Below are 25,833 nucleotides of genomic sequence, written 5' to 3' on the forward strand. Positions count from 1 at the left end.
ACCAACTTTCTTTTTTTAAAGGTTTGATCTAATCTCTTATAGCTACAGTAAGAGGCTGATCAAAGGTAGTGAAAGCTAGTATTAAAGGATTAGCTAGGTCACATTGAAATATGTTTTAAAACAAGCCCAGGGACCTTTAGCTTTACTGAAGCAAGTGCACAAGAAAAAGATTTGTAGGCTAACTCTCTCTGACTTTAAACAGAAAACAAACTGACGGATTAAATCTGTGAGTCATTCCTTAAGGTGATATGTGTAGCACTTTATGTAGAACAAGCCTGGAAAATATAAGCAACGATTGAATCTCGCACAGCAAAACTGCAGTGCAGAACTGGAAATCAGTGTAAGCATCGTTTATGCATGTGCCCAACTTACAGCTTATTTGTTCTCATTTAATGTTTGCCCATAAGTAATTACCATCTTTGGTCCAGCCAGCTTTGTCTTTTTTTCTGGCCGACCTCTTCTCTCTCCTTTCCATTTGCTACTGACAGTATCTGCCACGGCAGTACTTTATCTCTGGCTGTCAGGTGAAGATGAGTGTTTCTTTGGAAGGATGTTGATGCCACTCTGTGGCCCATATCAAGCTATTACTCTTTTTTTTACCAGAATTTCCTCATTGAAATCTACTTACAGAGAGAGCATCATACAGATCTATATGTCGCTCAGTGCAAAAAGCTGTGAAATCATCTAGGCTTGAATTGGCATCGCAGGAGACCAAGTGTGCGTCTCCTGGTTCCCAAAAGTACGGCGTTGGGTGATTAGTGGGGGTAACGGTTGTAGCAAACGTAGGGCTATTTACCCACATGTGAGTGCTTTCTGCATTGTTGGTCTTTTTTAAGGTTGGCTTGAAGTAGTTAAATTGCTCTAGTAAAATTGACGTAAACTGGGAAAATGAAATGTAAAATGTAATTGAAGCAACCAAGGAAACCTGCTGCTCAAGTCCTCTCTACTGCCCCAACCCTACTTAATTATTTACCTAATATTAAAATAGAGAAATAGTAACTAAACATGATTTATCTACACTTCAATGAAGGAACTAACCACCAGACAATGTCGCATTGTTGATAAACAGGGCATTCCTGTCAAGAGAGTGATGAACTCTGGGCTTGGTCAGCAAACTGAAAAAAACACTTGGAACTGCCAAGATCAGAGTAGAAGTTGGTAAAAAGTAATTCTGGCAGGGGGAGATCATGACCACTGACTCATTGACCACCTACCCAGATGATACCACCTACACAAAAGAGAACAATGGAAGAAGAAGAAGACAGACTCTATGCACTAATTTACATAGGAAGCAAAGAAATCTTGACCAATCAGTAAAGAGAATAACAATGAATATTTATTAATTGTTTGAATATGTAATAATCAACGTATAAAAGTGGAGATTTTTGGAACTAAAGTGTGTTCCAGTTTTGGGATGAGCACCCCATTTCTGCACATTAGTGGAGTAACCTTGGAAATACCTCTGCTCGGTGTGTTATTGGCTTGCACACCAGGTAAAAAACCCAGATTTGGGACAACAACATGGCACATTACATTGCGTGCTTGGTAAGATTTTCCTGAAATCTTTATTTCACCATAAACCCACTGTCAGGACTACCCATGGATACTCCTTTATGCCAGGGCGGTGGTCATTCCAAGATTGATTCCATTCTTCAATGGATCAGTATCTTGGTGGGCCCAACATCCCAATGTTTCAAGTGCCCGGAGCATCACTGGTGGTTGGCGCAGTTCAAGGTTGCACCTCTGTTGGGAAAGGGCATGGCCGGGGCGGTGGACCCTTCCCACAGAGCCTTGTCCAAGAGCAGCAGGGTCACTGCTGGGGTTGAGCCTGACTCCAAAAATTTAAATTTAAACCAGAGGTGCATAAAATTGAGTGGTATCAAATCTAATCTTGGGCAAGGTTCACCAGTTTCAGTAAACACCGAACCTCGTTCCCCAAAGGTAGCATAAGCCCTTATGACAAATAAAGGTTGGGTTGGGTTGGGTTGGGTTGGGTTGGGTTGGGTTGGGGGGTTTCTTTTCAGGCAAGTCCAGGCTGAGCTGTAAATTTCTGTAAGACAGTTTATGAAATTTGTCAGATGAAAAAACCTTACTGTTTCTTCCAAAACGTGCCCGTCTGTGTGCTAGATCACTGGGGGTGCAGGAGGGTGTCTGCTGCCCGTCAGATGCTTATGAAATAGGTTTGTGTATGTAACTGTAGTAAATACAAGAGCACGGGACTCCATCTCATAACATTTTCCATTTGGTCATAGATAAAGGCTGCTGTTGATTTTCCTCCCTGAGGGAACTTCAAGTTAAAATTTTGTCAGAATCGCCGATGGCACGGTGCAGTAGTCATTAATGCGCCTGGTGCCACGGCAGCCAGCGTAGCCAGCCATCGACTGGGGCTGGAGGCTGTTTGCAAGAGATAAGCTAGGTCAATTGTGTACAGCCATCAAATATTTAACTATTTTAGAGATACAGAAAAATGGAGATGCAGCAGATACAGGTGATTATTGATTAGGCTTCAGGTAATGAAGACCTCTCACCTTTTTAATTACCCGTACGTACATACTGGGTGAGCGTGGAGTCGAGGGGCTGGGAAGCAACCACAGCCCTGTACGCACTGGAAATTACTGTGAGGATGAGTCTTGGGCTGATTTGTACATTTTCCTCATTCTTACACACTTCTGACTCGTTAATGTACATGCCACATACGTGTGTATGTGTAACAGCTTTTCTGTTACCATAAACCAACACTAACAAACACATGGGCACCGTTATGTTTACAACAATAATTTGCCCCCTAAGTAGAAAGGGGCCACTTTGCATCCCCATTAGTGCGTGGTCAGGAGATGCCAGCAATGCAGCCTGCCGTACAGTCCTGCTTCCCCGCTGGTGTGTGTTGCGCCCTGTTAGACTGTATCAGAAGTTGTATGCTGTCGTCATTGGAGGTTTGTCAGAAAAAGTTTGAAAAACCTCAGAGATACCATAGTTCTCATGCCTCAGGCTGGAGAGATGGCCTCTCAAAGTTTGTTCAGTGCCTTCCATGATTTCATGTCTTTATGATCATTCCGATTGCCACTGACAATCACGACTTTTGGCTCTTCCACACTGTTCCAACTCAAATTCTGCACATTGTGGAGACCAGTTATGAGTGGTGTTCCTCAGGGGTTGGTACTGGGACAGGTGCTGTTCAGTATCTTTGTTGGTGACATGGACAGTGGGATGGAGTGCACCCTCAGCAAGTTTGCCGATGATACCAAGCTGTGTGTCAAGGTAGACACGCTGGAGGGGAGAGATGCCATCCAGAGGGACCTGGACAGGCTGGAGAGGTCGGTCCATGCCAACCTCATGAAGTTCAACAAGGCCAAGTGCAACGTCCTACATCTGGGTTGGGGCAATCCCAAGCACAAATACAGGCTCAGTGGAGAATGGCTGGAGAGCAGCCCTGAGGAGAAGGACCTGGGGGTGCTGATCGATGAGAAGCTCAACATGAGCTGGCAATGCACGATCGCACCCCAGAAGGCCAACCGTATCCTGGGCTGCATCAGAAGTGTGGCCAGCAGGTCAAGGGGGGTGATTCTGCCCCTCTACTCTGCCCTGGTGAGACCACACCTGGAGTAGTGCGTCCAGCTCTGGAGCCCCCAACATAAAGACATGGACCTGTTGGAGCGGGACCAGAGGAGGGTCATGAAGATGGTCAGAGGGCTGGAGCACCTCTCCTATGAGGACAGACTGAGAGAGTTGGGGTTGTTCAGCCTGGAGAAGAGAAGGCTCCAGGGAGATCTTATTGTGGCCTTCCAGTACCTAAAGGGGCTACAGGAGAGCTGGGGAGGGACTTTTTACAAGGGCATGTAGTGATAGGATGAGGGGGAATGGCTTCAAACTGGAAGAGGGGAGATTTAGATTAGATATTAGGAAGAAATTTTTCACTCTAAGGGTGGTAAGGCACTGGTCCATGTTGCCCAGAGAAGTTGTGGAAGCTCCATCTCTGGAAGTGTTTAAGACCAGGTTCGACAGGGCTTTGAGCAACCTGGTCTGGTGGGATGTGTCTCTGCCCATGGAACTCTATGATCTTCAAGGCCCCTTCCAACCTAAACCATTCTATGATTCTGTGATTTCTTTGTGTGCAGACAGTTGACTGGCTGGCTGCTGAGTAACTGCATTGTCAGGTTTAGCACAGAGAAGGGTTCATCCAAAAATGTATTATTAACTTTAGATTAATCTTGTTCATTATTCTTTTTATTAAAACCTGCATTCGAGGCACAGAAGCTATGGTGGGATGTAGCTGGGTGGTCCTTTGTGATGGAGAGAGCAGAGCACAGAGTCAGGAGGAGAATAACCGTGTGATGTTTGCAGCCAGGCTGAGTCCTTTAAATTATTTGGCAATTATTTAAGAAGAGAAGATAAAAAATTGATCCAGAGTGCTAGAAGGGCAATGAAATGGTCTGTAGGCCCGCAGAAAAAATGTGTACAGTGCATAATTCATGTAGCTTTACTATTAAAATAAAACTGTGAAAGAGAAAAATGGTCAAAACCTCCAGAAACTGCAGTGCAGTTCCCAGTAGATGATTGGTATGGGTGGAGAGGAGTCTTGGGGGTTTGGGTAGGGCCACGTACATGGTGCATTGTGCCAGGGATTTGTCTTTCCCTGATAATCCTTTCTTTTTCCCAGTGCGCTCTCAGTGTGTTGTGGTGCATCAAGCCGTCATTCCAGCTCGTGTGATGTTATTCATGGGGCTACGGATGTTGATTGCTTAATCAAATTGCAGTGAAATTTGACATTATGAGTGTCCCCTACAAGCAGTCAGCAAAATTTAGTAAGCAAGATGAGAATACAGAATGAATTCACAGGACACTCATCAGATAATCAGTTATGCTTTATCATTGCCCAAATGTACCGTAACCATCAAAACACCCTGTTAGTACCACTTAAGAGAAATTTGAACACCAAGGAATGCAAGCAATCAGAGGAAAAAAAAGTCAAGTCTACAAATTATTCACCAAAAATTGGTCTTTTATGAAGTTTATGCAACATTCCTATTGACAGAGGCATTACCCACTTGAGCCCGTCGCAGGGTGCGGTCGCAGAGGTGTACGAAGGTGGCATTAACGGGGCATTAGCCGCATGTGCTGGGGTTTGTGCCACAGCCGTGTTCTGATGGGGTGAGGTCTTGCACCAGGTTTCATCACAGGTGAATGAAGCTACAGATGGCCAGGTTCTTCCCTCGCTCCCTTCAGGGCAACGTTAGCCTATTTCTGTGTAAGTGAAAATTATGTCTTGGGCAGACTTGGATATGGCTTTGTGATGTGAATGTCTTTCATGAACTGGATGGGGGGGAATGGGGCATGGTTGGAGTTTGGTATGGCAAAACGTTAAGATAGTATCTGAATACGTAAAATAACTAGTAGGTGTGAACGTTTGGTGCTTCCTGCCTGGCGTGCGGGAAATGCAGGTGAAGGTGAAGAAGGACTGGGCTCGTGTGTGCATCAGCTTCTCTGATGGAAACCCGGATTGCCGCAGGCACAGATGGAAACACACACAGAGCCAAGAAACATGTGTCTGTATTAATCATATACAAACATAATGCCAGATCCAGTTCCTCATTGCCACCGGTTGCATTGCTGTAGCTGAGGGCTGAAGGGAATAGCTTCTCTCCAGGAAAAGCTTCCTGTGACTTCGCTATTGGTGTCGGCTGTATCTGGAAAGGCCCTGTCTATGACAGGGAAAACACAGATACGGAGTAAAATAGACAGCAAAACTTCAGCACTTCTCATACATAATAAATAAGAATAACTTACTTTTGAAAAATAAAAAAAGCAATCATAATTTTATGGAACTACATGATCAAGGGAAGTGCAAACCTAACTCATAGAGCTGTATGCACTGTATTTCAATTTAAATTGTCATTTATAACATACAGGGGTGAGCCTCACCTTTCATTTAAAAAAAATCTCAACATCTTGTACTGCTCTTCCAAAACGCTGTACTACTGCAATTAGGTTTTTGGTTGCTTGAGACTCTTAAGAAGGGAGGGGTTTTTTGATTTGGTACTTGTTTCTTGCCATGTGTAATGAACCATAATTTTTGTGCATCAAGATTTACAGGAAATGCTGCAAAATCTTTTGTTGCACACTGAAAACCAGTTCCCGCCTGTCCAACCTGAGAGTGACATGGTTGGTGATAATATAGAAATCATAGGAATCATTAAAGATTGGATTAATCTCTGTAACTTTCAGTAATGCCTATAAAAAATAATAGTCTATTGTACCACACTGTTCTTATTAAAAATGATAAATGATCCCTATTTTTTGGCTAATACTAATTTCAAAATTTCATTCTTCTATTCAGCTTTATGGTTACCATAATCTTGATGTTTTAATAGCTTTTCCCATAATAGCTTCAGAGACCTTTTTAAGTGACAGCCCTGACTTTATGGAAGAGACTTTAGGGGGGAAAAAAAAAAATCAAGAAAAGAGTTTCTTGTATTAAAAGGCAAAGACAAGGCAAAGACAAAATATTATGCATGTGACAAGACAGAAGACCAGAGAACATTCTTTTGGCAAGCCATATGATCTAATTATAATAATTACTCATAGCAGAATTTCTGTTCAGCTTTCAGTAACATTTTTTCACCACGTGTTATCGTTTAGAGAAGGTTTAAAATTTACAGGGTTTTTAGCTTTGTTTCTTGTCTTGAACAGAGAGTATTCTGGGGGCAGCACAGGAGAGACTCCTGCTTTAATAGAGTTTATCGTCAAATGCTTTAGAAAAACGAGATCTGAATGTGATGGGGAAAAGCAGACCCAGGAGCGCTGCATGCTTTGCTGGGCTAAAAAAAAAAAAAGACAAAAAAAACCCCCAAAACTCAGACAAAACCCGTGCAGCAAGGCCAAGTAATGCAACTTCTACTACTTTGCGTGTCTCATTTGGCCCGGGGTGCGTGAAGGTGCTGGGCCGGGCAGCAGCGCCTGGTGCGCTCGGCTTCCCGGGAACACAGCCGCCCTCCACCCCTGCGGAGCGGCATGGAGCAGACAGGATTCTCTGCTGGTGCCTGGCAAGCAGCTCAGAACATTTCACAGAATCCCAGACTGGTCGGGGTTGGAAGGGCCGTCTGGAGCTCCCCCAGTCCCACCCCCTGCCAGAGCAAGGGCACCTCCAGCAGTGGCACAGGACACGTCCAGGCGGGTTTGGAATGGCTCCAGAGTGGGAGACTCCCCCACCTCTCTGGGCAGCCTCTGCCAGTGCTCTGCCACCCTCACAGGAGAGAAGTCCCTCCTCATGTTTAGATGGAACTTCTAACGTTCAAGTTTGTGCCCATTACCTCTTGTCCTGTCACTGGGCACCATCCCCCTGGCACCCTCCCTTGAAATATTTATAAGCAGTGATAAGATCTCCCCTCAGTCGTCTTGTCTCCAGACTATAAAGCCCCAAGTCCCTCAGCCTTTCCTCATAAGAAGGATGCTCCAGTCCCCTCATCATATTTGTAGCCCTCTGCTGGACCCTCTCCAGCAGTTCCCTGTTCTTCTTGAACTGGGAAGCCCAGAACTGGACACCATACTTCAGATTTGGCCTCACCAGGGCCAAGTTAGAGGGGAAGGATGACCTCCCTCGACCTGCTGGCCACACCCTTCTTGATGCACCCCAGGATGCCAGTCGCCTTCTTGGCCACCAGGGCACATTGCTGGCTCATGGTCATCCTGTTGTCCACCAGGACTCCCAGATCCCTTTCCACAGAACTGCTCCCCAGGAGGTCAGCCCCCAACCTGTACTGATGCGTGGGGTTATTCCTCCCCAGGTGCAGTACCCTACACTTGCCCTTGTTAAACTTCATAAGGTTTCTCTCTGCCCAACTCTCCAGCCTGTCCAGGTCACGCTGTATGGTGGCACAGCCTTCCGACGTGTCAGCCATTCCTCCCAGTTTTGTGTCATCAGCAAACTTGCTGATGGTACACTCTAGCCCTTCATCCAGGTCATTGATGAACAGGACTGGACCCGGTACTGACCCCTGAGGGACACCACTCATTACTGACCTCCAACTAGACTGTGCCACTAATGCACAATTCTTCTTGGTGGGGAAACCAGTTTATTTCCACTCTGGTAAGAAAATTGAAAAGGCATATCTTTAAACATCCTAAATCTATATTCAAGTGGCTTGAATAATTTATTTCCTTTTTAATTGCTTAAGTTGATGGCAAATGCTGGCTGCTCTAAATTTTGTTAAGCCATGATATTTAACCATGCAGTAGTGGCAGAGGCCTTGGGTTCCATTTCTAAATATTCATTGATATTCGTATGTGGTACAGGGTACGTGTCTGTGGTTAATTCTGTTGGTTCTGAAACACAGGGGCAGCTCGAGCACCAGCGTTCGCTGTAGCGCATGGGGGGAGCACCTGGTGTGAGTGGGTCTCTGAAAGGGGTAAAAGGAGTGAAGAAAAAGGCTTCTGGCTTCTTTTTTTGGTATTGCTGCCACGCACATTTAAGTAAAACAAGTTTGTAAATAGCAAGTTGACTAAACGGCTGTTGGTGGAGCTTTGAAACCAGACTGTTCCCATCTGGTGTCGCATAGGTGGGTGTTTGAGGCGCGTAGCCTGCCTGCCACGTGCTGCCTAGCGCCTTCTCCCCATCGCTAGCCCAGAGACGTAAATATTCATGGGAATACTGTGGGATCTCTGTGTGACTGCGCTGCTCCTGAAAGCCTCTGCTGCGGTGGCCGGGGAGGGAGTGTGGAGAAGAGGTTAATGGTCTGCGGGTGTGCAGTGGGCTTTCCTGCCACGTGTCTGACCTGAGGGTGATCCGCAGCTCTGCGTGTTTGTGCCCATGGCTTCCATTGTCTGTCTCGGCCAAAGTCAAATTAGGCTTCTGCTAACACGCCTGTGTGCTCCCCGCCTTTACCTCCGCTGCTCTCTACGAGCCTGAATTTTCCACAGGCTCCTTTGCCGTAGGTGAGGGATGGTAACTAATTTAGGGTGCTCTTCCCCGTCTCTGTTGTCTTTGCTCTGGACCAGTAGAGCGTATACCCAGCAACTTGGGACCTTGTGCACAGAAACCTGCATTCTTTTGGCAAAAAGAAACCCGCTTTCCTCCTTCTAGCACATCCCTGTGGTGGTAGTGTGGATATTCCGTGTACCCAAGTGTGTGTAACCCATAACATGGATTTCTGTAGATGGAAAAGGTTCTTCATGCAGTCAGTAGAGCAAGAAAGGATTTGGGGTTGGAAGTCTTTCATCTGGTGGTAGCTCGAGCCAGGATGCGTAGACCATCTGTACTAAAAATGTACAAGCGACTTCTCCATCCACCTGTCCTTGCTGCTGATCATTACAGAAGTGAAGAAAAAATCACCCAAAAATCTTCATCTCTTTCTGATGTATCATGAAAATCCAGGTGATCGGGGCAACGAAGAACAGTACAGTGTCAGAGCACGGGATGGGCCTTTGCGGTGGGTCACCGGGCGGATGCTCTGCTGCTGGCAGTGGGATTGCAGCTACCGGAGTTTCTGCTTGTCTTTAAAAACAGCAAATATGGGTCAGAAATCTTCTGGTAATGTTCTGTGTTTGAGAGACCTACTTGAATGTGCTTTAAAGGGGGAATTAAAAGTGTTGTAAATGAGGCAAAATTACATGAAAAGGGCCCCAAATTAGAAAGGAGAAGTTTGTAATATATTCCTCCAGGATGTAGAGTCTAATGTGTAATTAGAGAACCACGAATTGCCTGTTACTGCTCGTTCTTTGTACTGGAAGACTCTGTGTCTGTAACTTCAGTAAACGTTTCAATCACGCGCAGTCACCAGGAACCATCTCGGGCTGTATTTTAAGTGTCTGTTTACACAGTTGTTACAAATTGCCTATGGGATGTGAACTGTCTATCACTTCCAGAGCAATTAGTATGGGAAACCTTATCAAAAGAAATCCGTCAAGTTTGAAAAGCCATAAATATTGCACTAGGATCTCTAAGGAAATCAAAGTGAGTTTGAAAGAGTATTTATTTACATGCTGCTACACAAGCAAATGCACTTATAGATGCTCCAGTCTGTGTTATCCCCTGTGCTCTATATTCCATTAGTCCCGTGTTATTTGAGAGAGAGAGAGAGAATTATCCAGTTGTTTTAAATATTATATAGCAATAATGGACTGTTTCTAATACCTAATTCTGTGTCATTTGGGCAGTTGTATTTTTCTGGACAGTGATTTGTTGTAATGAAAGGAAGGCAGAGCTGTAACATCAGATCTTCATAATGCACCTCAATTTTATGTAGCCAAATTAATAGAGTTTGAAGATGGCTTTTGGGGAGATTTTTGATGTTTGGTGCTGTAGAAATAGGTCTCCTTTGGTACGCTCTGCGTTGGGTTCCTCTGCGTGGAGGAATCCCAGAGCATCACCATTTGGTGCTCTCTTTGATCAGACCTCTTTACTGTTGCCCAACTTTACATTTGCCTTCTGCTCTCCTGGGACCTGCTTACCCAGGATTTCCAACCTAGCACCCAACTCCGATGACACAAATACTCAAGACTTTTAACTAATGCAGAGGCTAGGAGAAACCACTACAACGATGATAAGATTGGAAATCCTGTCTTGAAAATGAAGGTAGAAGGGCTCTTGATGGCTCTCACCAGCAAAGAGGCAAGAACACTTTAAGCTGAAGGCATCATTAGCCCAGAAGCACAGAGCTAGAGACTTGTAGTGAAAATATTTAACCTGGAAATTAGAGGGTTCTTAGCAATTAAAGTAAATACCAATTTACAACAGAAAAGTAGGAACCGAAAACCTTGCTGCTTCTAGGGTCTATTTATGAATAGGACTTTGTGACCTTCTGGGGAAGGATAGGCTGGGAAAGGGATTGTTGACCCAAAAAGACCCTCCCAGTTCTGTGTTTTCCTGAGGAACGAGTGGTTAATTCACCGCTGCACAGTCAGTGCAAAATACTGCTGTATTGCAGAGTTCAGGAGCTCTGGTGGAAACCTGCTGGGTGAAGATTTGCTCAAATTTAAATGCCTCTGTGCATTCTGGGGCAGGAATGTTTATTTGCCTATTGCTGGATGCTTCTGGAGGAACAAGATAATTGTTCACCAAGAGTAAATTTAAAAAAAAAAAAAACACGTAACTACTTGCAGAAAATAATAAGCCAGCTGAGAAGTGGTACCTTGTTTGCTCTGAGTATCCTCTTGACATCAGCATGAGGTTACTTATAATGAGATGCACATGTGTAAATATGATGATTAGATATTCCCACATAAACATAATTATCATATCTTCCTAAAAGTCTAAGCAGGCATTTTATAATCCCGTTGTTAAAAATAAATAAATAAAAGCCAACAATCTGCACTCAGCCTCTTCTATATGTAAACAGTGGAACATGAGGGCAGAATATATTTGCCAAAGTACCTAATGGTAGTTGAGGTCAATTACAGTTATGACTCATTAGAGTATTAAACTAAGAATATGCTTTCTAGTATAATTAGTGTTCCCTTGGAAAACTACTGCAATCTTGTATTCAGTTTAGTTCTTCAAGCATTTTCAGCATGTTTGGGTGTTAGTCTTAGGCAAATATAATAGGGTTATATTGTATTAACCTCACTTACAAACTCTGGAACCACTTGCAGCATCTCTCTCACTTACTTTTATTGTTGCTCAAATAACTTCCAAAGATGCTTTATAAAACAAAGTGCTATCTAATTAGTCATATAGAAGATTACAGCTGCTTAACTCAGTGTTCAGTTTTTTGCTGATTCAGAAATTCCAAAAGAATAAAACAGACAGTGTGCGATAACATGTCTCGGCAGATCCTCCTCCAAACTGTCTTTAAAAGAAAAAAAAATTAATAAGAAAGAAAAGAAGTCATGAGTTAGGCTGAAATGTTCATGAGAAAAAAGGTGAGGTTCTTGTAAAATGCATTATATTCTGGAGTGGAAGAACTTGAAGGAGTAAAAAGAATATTAGATCCACGTGTAGGCTCAGAAGTGTCACGGCTGGAAATTTATATTTGTAGCCGTAAAGATGAGAACTTGCAGAATGTTAGCCTTTGTATCATTTCATGGGCTGGGATATATCCGATTTCCCTAACCAAAGTGGGCAGGGAGAAGAATCATTTCCAGAGCTTTAGCTCCGAGGTGGGATGGAGCCCAGCCTCAGCCTGCGCCCCGTGGGGATACACAGCCTGTCGCTAACCCTGGCGGTCCCTTCTGCTTCCAGAGCTCACCTACGCGTGGATCTTCAACGAGTACCCGACCTTCGTACACCAGGACAACCGCCGCTTCGTTTCGCAAGAGACTGGGAATTTGTACATCGCAAAGGTGGAAGCTTCGGACGCGGGCAACTACACGTGCGTGGTGACGAACACGGTGACCAACAGCAGAGTCCTGGGCCCCCCCACCCCGCTCATCCTCCGGAACGACGGTAGGACTTCAAGGAGGAGAATTGGGGGCTGGGGTTGCAGAGCTTGTTTTGTTTTCTTTGACTGGCTGTTACCCAGAAATGCAGAAATGGCCTGAAATATTTATATCAGAGTAAAGGGAGGGATTTTCCCTCTTCACAGAGATTCAGTGAGGCCGGAGACCTCCGCTTCAGCCGTGGTTCAAAGTCATAGACAGTGGTGGGGTTTACGATGCTGTGGCCAAGGTTGCCCTTCCCACCACTGGAACAACTCTCAGTATCAGGCAATAATTATGAAAGATAACCACTTGGTGACACTTGGCCCAAGACAGGAAATAAAAAATAGATTTTAGAGTTTGGATACACTACAGTTCTGCTAATTTTATGCAGCCCAGAAGTGAACAAAAGCACTTTGTTGTTTCGGTAACTGTTAGCTCAGGCTGTATTTCCCAGCAGAATTAGTGCTATTTTTAGTAGTCTGTGAAATAATACAAAAAAGCAAGAAGACACCAAAGGAGCATTTCTAAATTTATACAGAGAATTGATTTGTATCATCGTCATTTTGGAGTAGATAAGAAAAATAAATTTGCATGTTAATTTGCAATTAAAATTAATTAAAATGTGCCTCCTTAAAGGATAACAGTTAGGACATTTGTTCCAGAAATAGAAATGCATTATTAGAAACTTCTTCCAGAAGAAGATCCATTGTCACCTAGTGGTATTTGACAAAAATTCCATGCCTGTGAAATCCGGGCTCGTTGCTGCCAGCCTCCTGCCTGTGGCCGTCCCCGTCCCATGAACGTGGTTCCTGCGGACAGGAAGTTTGGAAACTTTGTGGGTGATGAGAAAGCGCGGCGGTTCTGCTGGGAGCGGTGCAGACAGCCGCTTCTCCAGGTCTGTGCCGGATCCGCTCTCCCTTACGGGGGGTGTGTGCATTTCTGGAAACACGGTGACAGTAAATCTGTCCCTCTGAGTCCAGAATAAGTCATCTATAATGTATGAGAGAGAAAGAGGAATATTTAAATTTGTCTCATATTAACATTTTCACTGTTGAAGAAGAAATATTTTTAAGTATTACATTAACAGGAGTGTTATGCAGCCCTTACCTAGCTGAGAGTGCTCCCATTTATCACAGTCAAGCTCGGTGGCTGCTTCCATCCCGTGGCGGGGCCGATGCTGGGACGATTGCTGGGCGGCCCGACGGTAAAGCGCCTCGCCAAGGGCTTCAGCCCAGCGCATCACTCGTCCACACGCACAGCCGTATTTACAGGGACCAATTGCCTTCCGGAGGTAATTCACAGGAACGCTCTGCAGTTCCTTTGAAGTGCACTCTGCTGTTTATGAAAGATATGAAACTTTAATTGAACCTCTGAGGGGCTGGGGAATAACGTATTCCTGAGTTAAACGGGAAAGGTGCAGTTGTATCTGTAGAGCCAAAGGTGGCTGTACTTGAAAGTTGAGCGTGGGCTAAGTGTCTCTTTCAAAATAGGATTGCACTGGTATCGCAGGCAAGCTTCATTTTAAAAATCATCAGGTCTCAGTTTGTCATTCCATATGGGGTAACCCTATAAAATCCAAATATAACTCACTATCACGCTTGAAAAGAGAAATTATATACGTTGCTTCACATGTGTGAACAGCACAGGTGAGTAAAATGTGAGGCACGACGTATTTCCACTGGCAGAGTTGTCTTCTTTATCTTTTGTATTCATACCAAACGTGTCCAGTAGATCTTAGTATATATGACATGTTATTTTCCTTACAACACTTTATCATTAGATTAGTAGGCTCGGAGGCTAGCTCATCAACAATTAATGTTTCCATCCCATTTAATTTCAATTAGTGAGTTAAGTGGAAAAAAATTCATAAAGTAGCTCTCCTGATTGATTTACACGTCCTGAGCTGCCCCTCCGGCTGCCGCGGGCACGGGGGCCCTCCTGCAGCGTGGGAGAAGAGCCAGGGGGTCCCCCGGCCACTCCCCGGTTCCAGAGGGGTCGATACAGCTCTGAGGCCACTCAGCCCTGGGCTGGAGGGCTGGTGCCCCCCCCGGGATAGCCTGACCTCCTCCAATGCATCCTTCGTAAAATTGTTGCTAAAAGCTCCGAAGTTCTTGCCTGGTTGGTTTCATATCGATGTACTTCTTGTGAATTAAAAAAAAAAAAAAAGTATCCAGGTGCTTTACAACAGTTTCCATGTGACATTTCTGTTTCTCTCAAAAATCAAAGCTATTTTTAAATTGCAAAACTGCAGGTTTTGCTGCCATGTGGAATTAATTATGGGTCTCTGTAGTTGATACATAGCCCCATTACTTTGAAAGAAACAAACAGTGGAGGAAGATACTATCCAAAAGAAATACTGGTCGCATAGAACTAAGAATAGCACCTGTATTTATTTTTTTTAATTATTTCATGCTGAGCTAAAGAGAGAAAAAAAGAGAAGACTTTTTCCTTTTGTGCTGATGATCATCTATCTCTCACTCAAAAACTTTAAAAATTCCCAATTCCGGAGCTGCAGGAAGAAAACAGTTGAGATGCTCACAGTTTGGCTGACCCTGTTCTGTTTGATACCAAGAATTTGAATTGTTTTGACAGATGCGTGTATGAATTACGTGGTCAGTATTCTTACTGCAGCCGGTGCTCGAACTGCTCATCGAACTGCTGAGCACTGCTGGTTCCCCAGCGCATCCCACGGCTGCCGGGCTGGGTGTGCGGGATGGCACAGAATCCCAGACTGGTCAGGGTCGGGAGGGCCCTCTGGAGCCCATCCAGTCCCACCCCCTGCCAGAGCAGGGGCACCTCCAGCAGTTGCACAGGACAGGTCCAGGCAGGTTTGGAATGGCTCCAGAGTGGGAGACTCCCCCCCCTCTCTGGGCAGCCTCTGCCAGTGCTCTGCCACCCTCACAGGAAAGAAGTCCCTCCTCGTGTTAAGATGGAACTTCCAATGCTCAAGTTCGTGCCCGTTACCTCTTGTCCTGTCACTGGGCACCACTGAAAAAAGACTGTTCCCATCCCCCTGGCGCCCTCCCTTGAAGTATTTATAAGCAGTGATAAGATCCCCCCCCCCCACGTGCTGGGCTGAAACCTCATCCACCAGAACCCCGATGTCTCTTTACACATTTCTGCTTCAATTTATGGCAGTAATTTTTCTAGACTCGGTTGTGAACCGTTTAGGCTTTTTACACTGAATACCTGCCATCTTTGTCATGGTTATTTTACTTGAATGTAATCATCCTGGAAGAACAGCTTTTCAGCATGTTTTTTCAGGCGCTGCTTGCTTTACACTGCCGGGCTGTTGAGCTGTAATCTGTACGAGGGAAAGATACGGGCGTAGGGGATGAAATCAGATCCTGTAGGCAGATTGCTTTCCCCACCTGTGCCTTTTGTGCTTCTCTTTTGCTTGTTTTCAGCTGCAAGGCGCCCGAGTTAGAGATCTCCTGATGTTTTTTGCAGCAGCTTTTTGTAACCGGCGGTACATGCTCATGTTGGCAGAACTCGGGTTCCTTCCCCGTCGCTGTGCTGTGGAAGGAGAAGGTGCTTCTTATCCCATTAGTTATCCCCAGACAGCTTTTCCTCCTCGGAGAGATAAATATCATAGAGTGTTACGGGACGGTGGTAGGAACAGACGGTGCCGAGGCAGCTGTCACGGTCACTGCGAGCTCAAACTCTGCTTCTGTGGACAGAGGTATGATGATAAATAGTGTACAAAGTACTGTGTGTGATGGGAAAAGGATGTTTTTCCTCTCTCCCTCTTAATTCCCTCCCACAAATCACGCCCTATTTAAGTATTTTCATGTAGCTGTATGGATTCGTGGCGGCGAGGATGCTTGCAGTGCAGGTGGAGAGAAGCTTTAAATGCAATAGTATGTGAGTGCCGCAGTCCCCCAAACGGCACATTTATGGTTTAGGACCTGTCCTTCTGAAATGTGCACCTGTATTCCAGCAGAGGTCTTCAGGAATGACAAGCGTCTCTCCCTTTCACAGTACGAAAGCAAAAACATAAAAGATTTTATGGTTTTCTGGATTTCCCAAGGTATTGAGGATGGGTTTCGGCTTGGGTTCTGCAGGGACAGGAGTTACTCCTGACCATATCAGTTGGGACCAGTTGTGAAGAAAGGGCTCTCTGAGCTATTTTCATGCTGGGAAGTAAAGTAAATAGCTAAACGTATACGGCACCAAAGACGTCCACTAGGATTGTAGGCCTTACTGCAGCTGAGACAGAAAAAGGGTTTAAATTTGAATGGCTCTTTCCCAAACAAGCCGTCTGGCAGCTCGCCACAGGATGTGGGCTGGAAATGAGGGACGGAAGGGAACAAACCTGCAACAATCTCTCCTTCATTTAATAAACCAGTGTCCATTGTTTGGCTGCCCTGTCCCCTCGAGGCCATGGTTTCCACACCGTGTCCCCTGGAAGGGCAGCAGGTACCCGGGGCTGCCATCCCCACTGCCACTGCCGCACATTTGGGACCTTCTGGGACATCCCACCCGCTAGCAAACACCAGCCAAAGCCCGTTAGGAGCACCCAGGTGTTCACAGCCGCTGCTCTTGCACTACTTTACTTCTTCTCTCTAAAATGCACTTCAGATTTTTTACATCAGAATTAAAACAGTAATAGTAGGAAAGAACTGAAATAGTCCTGGAATAAAATTACCGTCAGCGGCAGCTGTATGGGCCAATTAAACTTTAACATTTCACAGGTGTTGTCAGGAAATGCATATCATCTCCTCAGCTTGCTTCTGAATTCCTAGGACTTTCATCCAAAAGCACGTTTTTAAGCCTTGAAATTGGAAGAAAAATATGAAAGTCTCTGAAATGCAAACGCATCGAGCATCTGATGTGCCATGACACTGGAAGCATTCTCTGAGCTACAAACCCGGCGTCTATTTTAGTCTTTTATTTTCGCCCCCATCCCTTCCACCTGCACGGCTAAGGCAGGTGTTAAATCACCTGGGAACAGCAGGAATAATAAGGACTGTCTGCGTGGAAATGGTCTTGGATTCGGGATGGAGATGTCTCAGCTGCAGTGATGTTTCCCCTGTAAAGTGGAGACGGCAGGACTCACAGCACCCCCTCTCTATATATATGTGTAGGTAGGTTATAATTGCAGTTGGGAGCCTTGTAGGTTTTTCCAGGTACAAGTCCTGATTTTTAAGCGCTTAGAGTTTGCCGTAACGCCCGTAGAACCGCTGCCCTCGCAGTTGTTAGAGGAAACGGCTATTGCCAGAGCTGCGGGGCCGTGGGGGGCAGTGTCCTACAGCCCCAGGGAGCCCTCCCATCCCGCTCCGGGGTTTTGTCACCCGGGGATTAGAGCTCTCCGGACCCAGCCCGAGGCAAAGAAGCAGGAACAATGAGAGGAACGAGTGAAGACAAGCCCAAAAAAGCCATTTTTCCTCCCTCTCATTCCCATCTCCCGCTCTGTCAGGTGAATGGCGTATTAGTAATATGTTCTGCCTTAATTTCCTAAATCGCCCGTTAGTGTCACACGCTGCTGTACGGCCGGTTTTGCCTCAGGGGACTGAGCTCCTGCGTCAGCAGTGTAGACGACCGGGATTTTGCTTGTTGAGGGCTGGTTGGTAGCTGGCCTGTCTGTGGGCAGGCGGCTCCTTGGGCCAGTCCCCTTTCTCCCGCGTTATTTGGCCACCGTGTCATCTCCCACCCTGTGGCTGGTGGCCCATGGAGACTGTGGGGCGGGTTTGGGGGGGGCTGCGTCCCCTCTGCTCCTGCGCCGGGGCTGCGGTGGGGCGGGTGGTGGCACAGGCACCGAGGAGCATTTCAGCCACCTCAAGGAGGGTGATGGAGACCATTGTTCCTTCAGGTAAGTCTCCAGCCTGAAGGCCAGCATCTTCTGAGGTGAGGCAGCTGCCCGAATCTCGTCAGGCTTTCATGGGAAGAATATCCTCAAAAGCTCTTCCTCTGCCAAATTTTCAGTCTTCATTGTAGAACGTGGCAATACTGTTCTGGGAGAAGATCTCAATAAGTCCTGATATCAGGAAAACGGTGCTGCTATCGCGAAGGCCACCTCGGACACCGCTGGGCAGTAGCTGGGCTTGGCTTGGCTAAAGCTTGCCCGGCAAACGTTTAGCGTAACGTCTGGAGAAATTTAGGCGAGATTGCGAAGATTTAGAAAGTCAGTCAGGAGAACAGAGAGGATTTTCCATGACATTAACTGTAACGGACACTTCCAGCCCTTCGGGGCTGCAGCGTTAACGTGCCGAGGGCTAACGAGTAGCATGCCCTGGAACTCTTGTTTGCCTGGTATGTAAATGTTGGAGCGCTCACACAGACTCCTGGGTTTCCTCCTATATGTGCTGGCCAGGATGGAACTATGGAGAGAGTATTTGTATCGCTAATAAATGCATTTCGTTTTGATGACTGATGTTATGCGGCGGCTACTCTTTACATAACATAGCAGCGATGCTTATTTGCAATTAACAGCTTGGAAGAAAGATGATGTAACCTGCTGTTGCGCCAGTAAAGGCAATATACAGGTCAACAAGTAAAGGTAGACTTGACGTAAGCGCTCATATTGAGCAGTTTCAGCTTTAAAACTTAACTGTGGGGAAAAAAATACAGAAAAAAGGCTTTTCTTGCATCCTCTTTGCAAAGCAGGGGGACAGAAAGCAGGACTGCAGTCCCCCCTAAGGCAGCCCTGGCTCACCCGAATGTCCCTGCGAACTCGTTCTGTCTCGTTTCTGTGTTACCTGGGCTCCCTGGTTTCTCCGTTTGTGCGTACTGGTGGCACCGGTGTGGTGTGGTCCCGCACCGCTCACAGCCCGCTCGCTCCTCGCCTGCCAGCGGCCAGGAGGCGCCGCACAGTTCGCGTTTAAACCGCAATCATCAATTAGCTGATAATCACTATTGGTGAAATTATATGTGCCGGTTTTAAGACAGTACAGTGACTAGAAAAGTAGCCATTTGTCATGAGTATAATGGTCTTTTTTATGTGCACAAATTTTTAAACACAATTTCATAAAGAGGCTGCCACAGTGCATGATTTACTGGGGCAGTAAAAATAAAGAAATTACCCAAAGAGTATGTGATCTCTGCACATCGGAATCCATGAAATTAATAGAAGCCTTGATTAGCTCCAGTGCTTTTAAAACTTTTTCTAATCGCTATTTGTTCCGCATTTCATTTTCTAGGAGGTGGTGAACCTCCCTTGTTACTGCTTTCCTTATTTCACAAGTTACCTGCAAAAATCCTGAATATTCAAAAGCAAAAAGTAACGGAGCCATGAAGAAATTTTAATCTTTGGCAGATGGTGTGGAGCGCTGGTTCAGATTTTCCTCTGGCAGTAAATGGGAAAAGAGCCCACACTACACGGCTGTTAGAAACAGGCCATGTTTAAAATGAATGGATTAATTGGGCAAGTAATGATGTATAGAACAGCTCTGTGCTAGCGCGGGAACACTTGCGAATTTATTGCAAAAATTCACTCAAGCCTTAGCATCTATTTTATGTTCACAGGGGTGATGGGAGAGTATGAGCCGAAAATAGAAGTGCAGTTCCCAGAAACGGTTCCATCTGCGAAAGGAACAACAGTGAAACTGGAGTGCTTTGCCTTGGGGAAGTAAGTTTTGATCCGTTATTATTATTCCTCCAGCTTCTCACTTTCACAGTGCCGTGCTGTAGAGTTTGCACGACCTGCTAGTCCTTCCCTTTCCTCAGCAGGAGTTACTTATTGCAAGCGTTCATAGCAGACAAGGGACTTGGGGAGCAGGGGCTTTGCTCGCCGCAAGTGTAAACTCCCAAGGAAGAGAGAAGACTTAACTTATTTCGTGAAGATGTGCTTGTGCATCTCCTGTTCTGAGCTCTCATGCAACGCTTAAAACACGTCTCCTGTTTCTAGAGTAAACACTGGAGAAGTTTTTTTTTTTTTTAAACGCTTCCAAAATAAAATGTGGGACTGGTGGGAAAATGGGTGCGTTGTCATAGCAGAACCCAAAATTCAACTTTGTCAAAACAGCATTTTTATAATATGCACTCTCCTGCTTTTAAGGCTATGTGAGCAGTACACCACTGGTATACTTATGTATATTTATATTACGTACAAGCCACCCATAATAAAACTGCTCCAGATCCTGTGCCAGACTCTTCAGACTGACCACGTCTTCATCATCCTCAAACATGAACAGTGTTAAGTTGATCAGACAAGAGCTTATCAGGACAAGAGACATAGCTTTTTCTATGAGTATTATTTTTGCTTTATTTTTCTCATTTAGCCCGGTTCCCACGATTAGCTGGAGGAGAGCAGATGGGAAACAGATACCCAGAAAAGCCAGGAGACACAGATCAAGCGGACTTCTTGAAATTCCAAATTTTCAGCAAGAAGATGCTGGACTCTATGAGTGTGTAGCTGAAAACGTGAGAGGGAAAAACGTGGCACGAGGACAACTGATATTTTATGGTAAGTGGTCTGCTTGCTTTCGGGGGGGTTGTTTTATCAACATGCAGTAAATACTTTGTGAGAAAGTAATTTTGGGCGGTATTTTTAAAATTACTTTCTTTACAAACCGCTCATCTCAAAAAGGGTGTAATTTGCAGTAAAACCTGTCTGAACGGTTGCATATTAATTGAGAATCATAGCAGCTGGAACAAAGGCACATCGCTGGAAGGATATTGGCACGGTAACGTGCAGAAGACACTGGCAAACAGCTCCTTTGCCTTCCTGTGGCTGAGAGGGTAAAGCAGGTATTGTGGTGGTTACAACTTGGGATTTATTACGTATGTGTTGCCCCAGCTTGTGTCAATTGCTTATAACCAATTAAGGACTGCTTTCAAGAGGGGTCGATGGTCACACAGCCTGGAAAGTTGAGGTTTAACCCTCTTGGAGCTGGCAGAGTCCTCTCACCCAACCAAGTTATACACCCGCTTTTCTTAGACTCGCATCACGGCCATTGATGCAGGCACAATATAAATGTGAAAATTCAGCTCGGTAGGCCTTCTGTGTTAATTAGAAGATGTGTTGGTACCTCTAGTCCTGATACAAGTGCCCACTCACCCCCAAACATCTGCTGGAAACAGCCCCATCTTGCAAAGCAAATTCAGTGCTTCCAGGAGATGAACCAAGCTTGCAGGGGGAAAGTTCTGAGTTATTGTGGTTTTACCCACGTAGAGGTGAACGAGAGTCACGGAGAGGGTTTTCAGAGGTACGAATGGGCTGTTGGTTTGGTACTTAGTTTCTGTTTCATATTTTTTGGAGGGGCGAAGGCTGCAGGTTATGTACCCCGCACACAGGTGTGCAAAGACCTCCCCACCATCATGAAAATCTTTGCTTTGTTGCTGCCCTCTTTATCATCTTCAGGAGCATAATAGAGTGTTGTTCTTTATCGAACACATGGAGAGGAATTCAGTGTTTTCCCCACCAAATGCTCCTGAGGGTCCAACTTCTGTCAGCAGGGAAGATTGGGTTGAACTCCAAAGATGAGAAGAATGTTTTTGATTTATAGTAATTTTGCCACAGAAAAAGAGTTTAGGAACTAACCCTCCTGGCAAAACTGGATTGCGTTTGGTGACTAATGTAATTTTTTTTTTAAAGGCATATATAGGGATGTTTTAAAATTGGAAATATTTCTAAAAGACTTTTTGTTTAGAAATCAGAACTTTTGGGGCTTCCATTTTAAACAAACATTTCTTTTAAAATTGAATAAAATATAAAAATGAAAAAATGTTAAAAAAGAGTGAAATACCAAGAACAAAGTGAAAATCTTTCGTGTTAAAATGAAATCTTTTCACAGAATCTGGGGTTGATTCAAACTGTTTTTTCTAATTAAAAGATTTGAAGATTTCTTTTTCTGTTCATCAAACAATGCGTGTTTCTCCTGATTCTTCCCATGTGGACAGTAAATGAAAAGACTCATTATTTGTGCAGTTTTGCTCAACCCACAGCCAAACCTGCCTTCCTAGCAAAGCAGTAAATTCAGCCTTTGGTATACTCCTACCATTGCATATATTAAATTATAATCTAATTACCGTAATGAATTTACCAGCCTGGATGCCATTCCTGGAGGACTGCAGATCCTACACAAAAGCTGCCACCGTGGCTGGTGCTGGTTTTCACACTCAAGATGGCATTTCAGCAAAGCAGCTCAAGATTTTATGGGAAGAGGGGGGTCCTCCTCTCTTTCTGGTGCTGGGAACTATCTTTACATCATCTTTTCTTCCTGCGAGCAGAGGCATTCCCTATGGAGAGGTGTTAACCAACCACCTCTGCTAGTTACTGGTTTTAAAGAAAATTAAGTGAAATACTGTCCTTGTTGTCTTGAAGATGATGAGTTACTAGTTTATAAGTATTCCCTTTTCAAGGGTAGCTTGTGTTTGGCAGACATTTAGTACTGAAAACAGATCCGTTTAAAAAAAACCTTGCTTTCTGTCAGCTGGGCTCTGAAGTTTCACGTGGTGGTGAAATTTTTTTTTAGGGAAAGTAACTTACTGTGAACTTTTTATATGAATAGCTGAAACTGAAAGAGAGTCATTTTCCTTAATCATTTCTCTTTTTAAAGCTGAGAAGTGTTACATCATTATTGAAATACAACTGTAATGTCGGCAGAGCTTTTCAAGTGCCTTGTGGCAGGTCAGGGCTGGCTCCCGGAGAAGGGAGCGCTCCGGAGGATGGGATACTGTGATACGGGTGGGCAGACGTGCTGCCTGAGCACAGTGATGTGCTCTGTCGTGACGGGTGCCCTGGAGATCGCAATCTGGCTCTAACGGCATGACTCCTTTAAACCCAGTTATCTGCCTCTCTGCATAGTATAAAATAAAAAGGAAGAAAAAGAAAATGAAATTCAAATTTGCCTGCTCTCTGTAGATAACCCAGCGTTGCCTCCGTTGTCAGCTTCTTTCGGTGCTCCTGGAAGTTGTCAGGGAAGGTTGACTTTAGCTGTATTTCATTCTTGTATCAATGTTTATTTTTCCCTCTGTTAGCATATCAGTGACACTGAAGTTGTTTGACATTCTCGTTGCAGCAGGAAAGGTTAATTAAACATGCAAGATCTGTTCTTCCTCCATTTTCTGTGCTTTGAGCCCCTGCAACAGGCAGTGTTTTATTGCTCTGCAAAAGCATTTGTTCTGACTGCTGTATGTCCTACTTGATAGATAGACCTACACGATAGAAAACATGTTAATGTTAATGCAATTACAGTGATTTATACCTGTTTCCTTGACTATTATGACTCTGAACGACGTATCACTTGTTTTCTTGCCGTAAGTCTCTTGTTCTCTCTGCCATTCCTAACCAGATACCACGTGCCTCATATTACCTCCCGAGAACAAGCAAATTAAACTGCAAAACCTCTTCTTTTCCACCCTCATTTAGTAGCCATAAATGCACGTCGCACGGCGTTCCCGACTTTGCAGCCCGTCCCCCGCAGAACAGCTGTGTCCCGGTGGCTGAGGCAGGTGAGGTCTCCGCCGTCGGCATGGTCGGAGCCACCTCGCTGCCGCGGCGCCGGGTGCCCGCTTTCCCTTTGAACTTGGCAGCGAGGGGTCCGCCACGCCGCCAGCTGTGGGTTTTGATCCGCAGCGTTTCGGAAGAGCTCCCATTGACCTGATTCTATTTTTAATCTGGCTGCTCATAAATTTTAAATTTGATAACCCTCCGTGAGGCTAAGATTTATATCCTGAGCAAAAAGCAATGCCAACAATTTTTTTTTTTTTTTTTTTTTTGGCAGAAGGACAGTAAACGGATTACCTTAGCTGGCTAATTTAAAAAGAAATTGCCTTTTCATACATATAACCAGCATCAAGGAGATGCTTACTTATTGTCATTGTGGACATTGTTTCATTCATGTTGAGTTTAGATGCCATTTCAGTCAGATCTTCCTTTGTCAGACAGACAGTCGCAACCCCAAGGTTGTCTTGGGTGTAGGGCAAGAGGCAACGGGCAGATGCACAACAGATTCCTAAGGCGTTGTTGTGGCTGCTCATCCCTGTGCTCAATGCCTTTCCCACAGTGGACAAGAGCCTCACTGTCCCTCTACAGCTTCGCTAACGTGCCTTGGCCAGGTTCTTCCTCCTGACCATCATCAAAGATCTCCATACCACCACACCGGCGTATGGCTGACCTTGTTATTTCTAAAATATAAGTGTCTTTCTTGATGCAAAGTATGAAATGAGGTGGCCGTGCCGCTGCTTACTCCTTGAGCTCTGCTTCAGTGTGTGTTCACACTTTCCCATACTGACTCTGATGAGAAAAAGCAGCGTCTTGATATCCCCCACCCCAACAACAAGTATAGTCTGAATAACAGCAAGCAGGAAAAATAGCTGGCGGTTGAGGTGATCCAAGGATAAGCATGTCCTATGGGGCTGGTAACGGCAGCGTTAAGAAAGCAGCAGCAGGGGAGGCCGCTGCGCTGTGCAGGCAGGGCTGGGGACAGGCGCCCCGGGACAGGCAGGGTGCTGGGCGCTGAGGAGCTGCACCATCTCCAGGAACGTTTGTCTGCCAGAATTATAACCAAAACTATGCAATTTGGCATTGGGCTTTCCAGTCACATCAATGCTGTCTTACATGGCCTGTAAGAGAGGGAAAATATCCGAGTACCGAAATGGCTCGGTTTTGGCCAGCATGTATGTGGGTGCTGATTCAGCATCGCCTGTGTCATAGAATCATAGAACGGTTTGGGTTGGAAGGGACCTTGAAGATCATTGAGTTCCACCCCCCCTGCCCTGGGCAGGGCCACCTCCCGCCAACCCAGGTTGCTCCAAGCCCCGTCCAACCTGGCCTTGAACACCTCCAGGGATGGGGCAGCCACAACTTCCACAACCTGTTCCAGTGTCTCACCACCCTCAAAGTGAAAAATTTCTTCCTAATATCTAGTCTAAATCTACCTTCTTCCAGTTTGAAGCCATTCCCCCTCATCGCTCTTGAGTCCTCCAGCATCTCTCGCCTGAGCTCACCCGCTCCCTGCCCGGCACCTCCCTGGCGAGCCAAGGTGAGGAGGGAAAAATTCCAGTTAAAATGCTTTCCAAAAGTGTCAGTGCAGCAGCATCCACGTTAGCAGTGAGACAGACTTATTTGTAACTAATTACAGTTGTTTGCAGCATTTTCTAAGACATTCAGCAGAAGCCATTTAATTGGCTGGACTGCTATTCAGATTAAATACTTCTCAAATCAAAGTCCCACCAGGAATTTATGCGGCTCCTTAATTTTGCAGTGAAAAGAGTCCCCCTTTCATCAGCGGGCCTGTGTTTTATTTGTGCGAAAACTACTTTAGGCCACTCTATAAAACAACCTCAAACGTAAATCCTGTTATGCTCTTCATTATGGTTGGAGGTCTAAAAAGGAAATTTGCATAAATGAAAATTGGGGACTTGCATGTCTCTACTCCATTTAGGCCCCAGATCACAAATAATTTGCTAAAAATTCAAAACCGCTTGAAATAAAATGAGTGTCTGGGCTCATAAAAATCCAAGAAAATTCACATAAATAGGACAAATATGTATTATTATTAATTAGAATTTACATGCCTCACTAGAAAACCCAGTTTG

General features: G+C 45.1%; 1 protein-coding gene across 1 annotated transcript in view; it reads left to right on the top strand.

The window, feature by feature from the left end:
* The window catches only part of LOC309675273 (contactin-4), a gene marked incomplete at both ends in the record, with an annotated part of 173,472 nt that overhangs the window by 73,237 nt on the left and 74,402 nt on the right, over positions 1-25,833 (top strand). The window contains 3 exons of the mRNA XM_082487533.1: positions 12,173-12,376; positions 19,816-19,918; positions 20,571-20,755. Coding sequence (XP_082343659.1) covers positions 12,173-12,376; positions 19,816-19,918; positions 20,571-20,755 — 492 coding nt within the window. The remainder of the gene's footprint in view (positions 1-12,172; positions 12,377-19,815; positions 19,919-20,570; positions 20,756-25,833) is intronic.

Source organism: Vanellus vanellus (assembly GCF_965231255.1).
Source record: "Vanellus vanellus genome assembly, chromosome: 9".
In the NCBI taxonomy this organism is placed as follows: Eukaryota; Metazoa; Chordata; class Aves; order Charadriiformes; family Charadriidae; genus Vanellus; species Vanellus vanellus.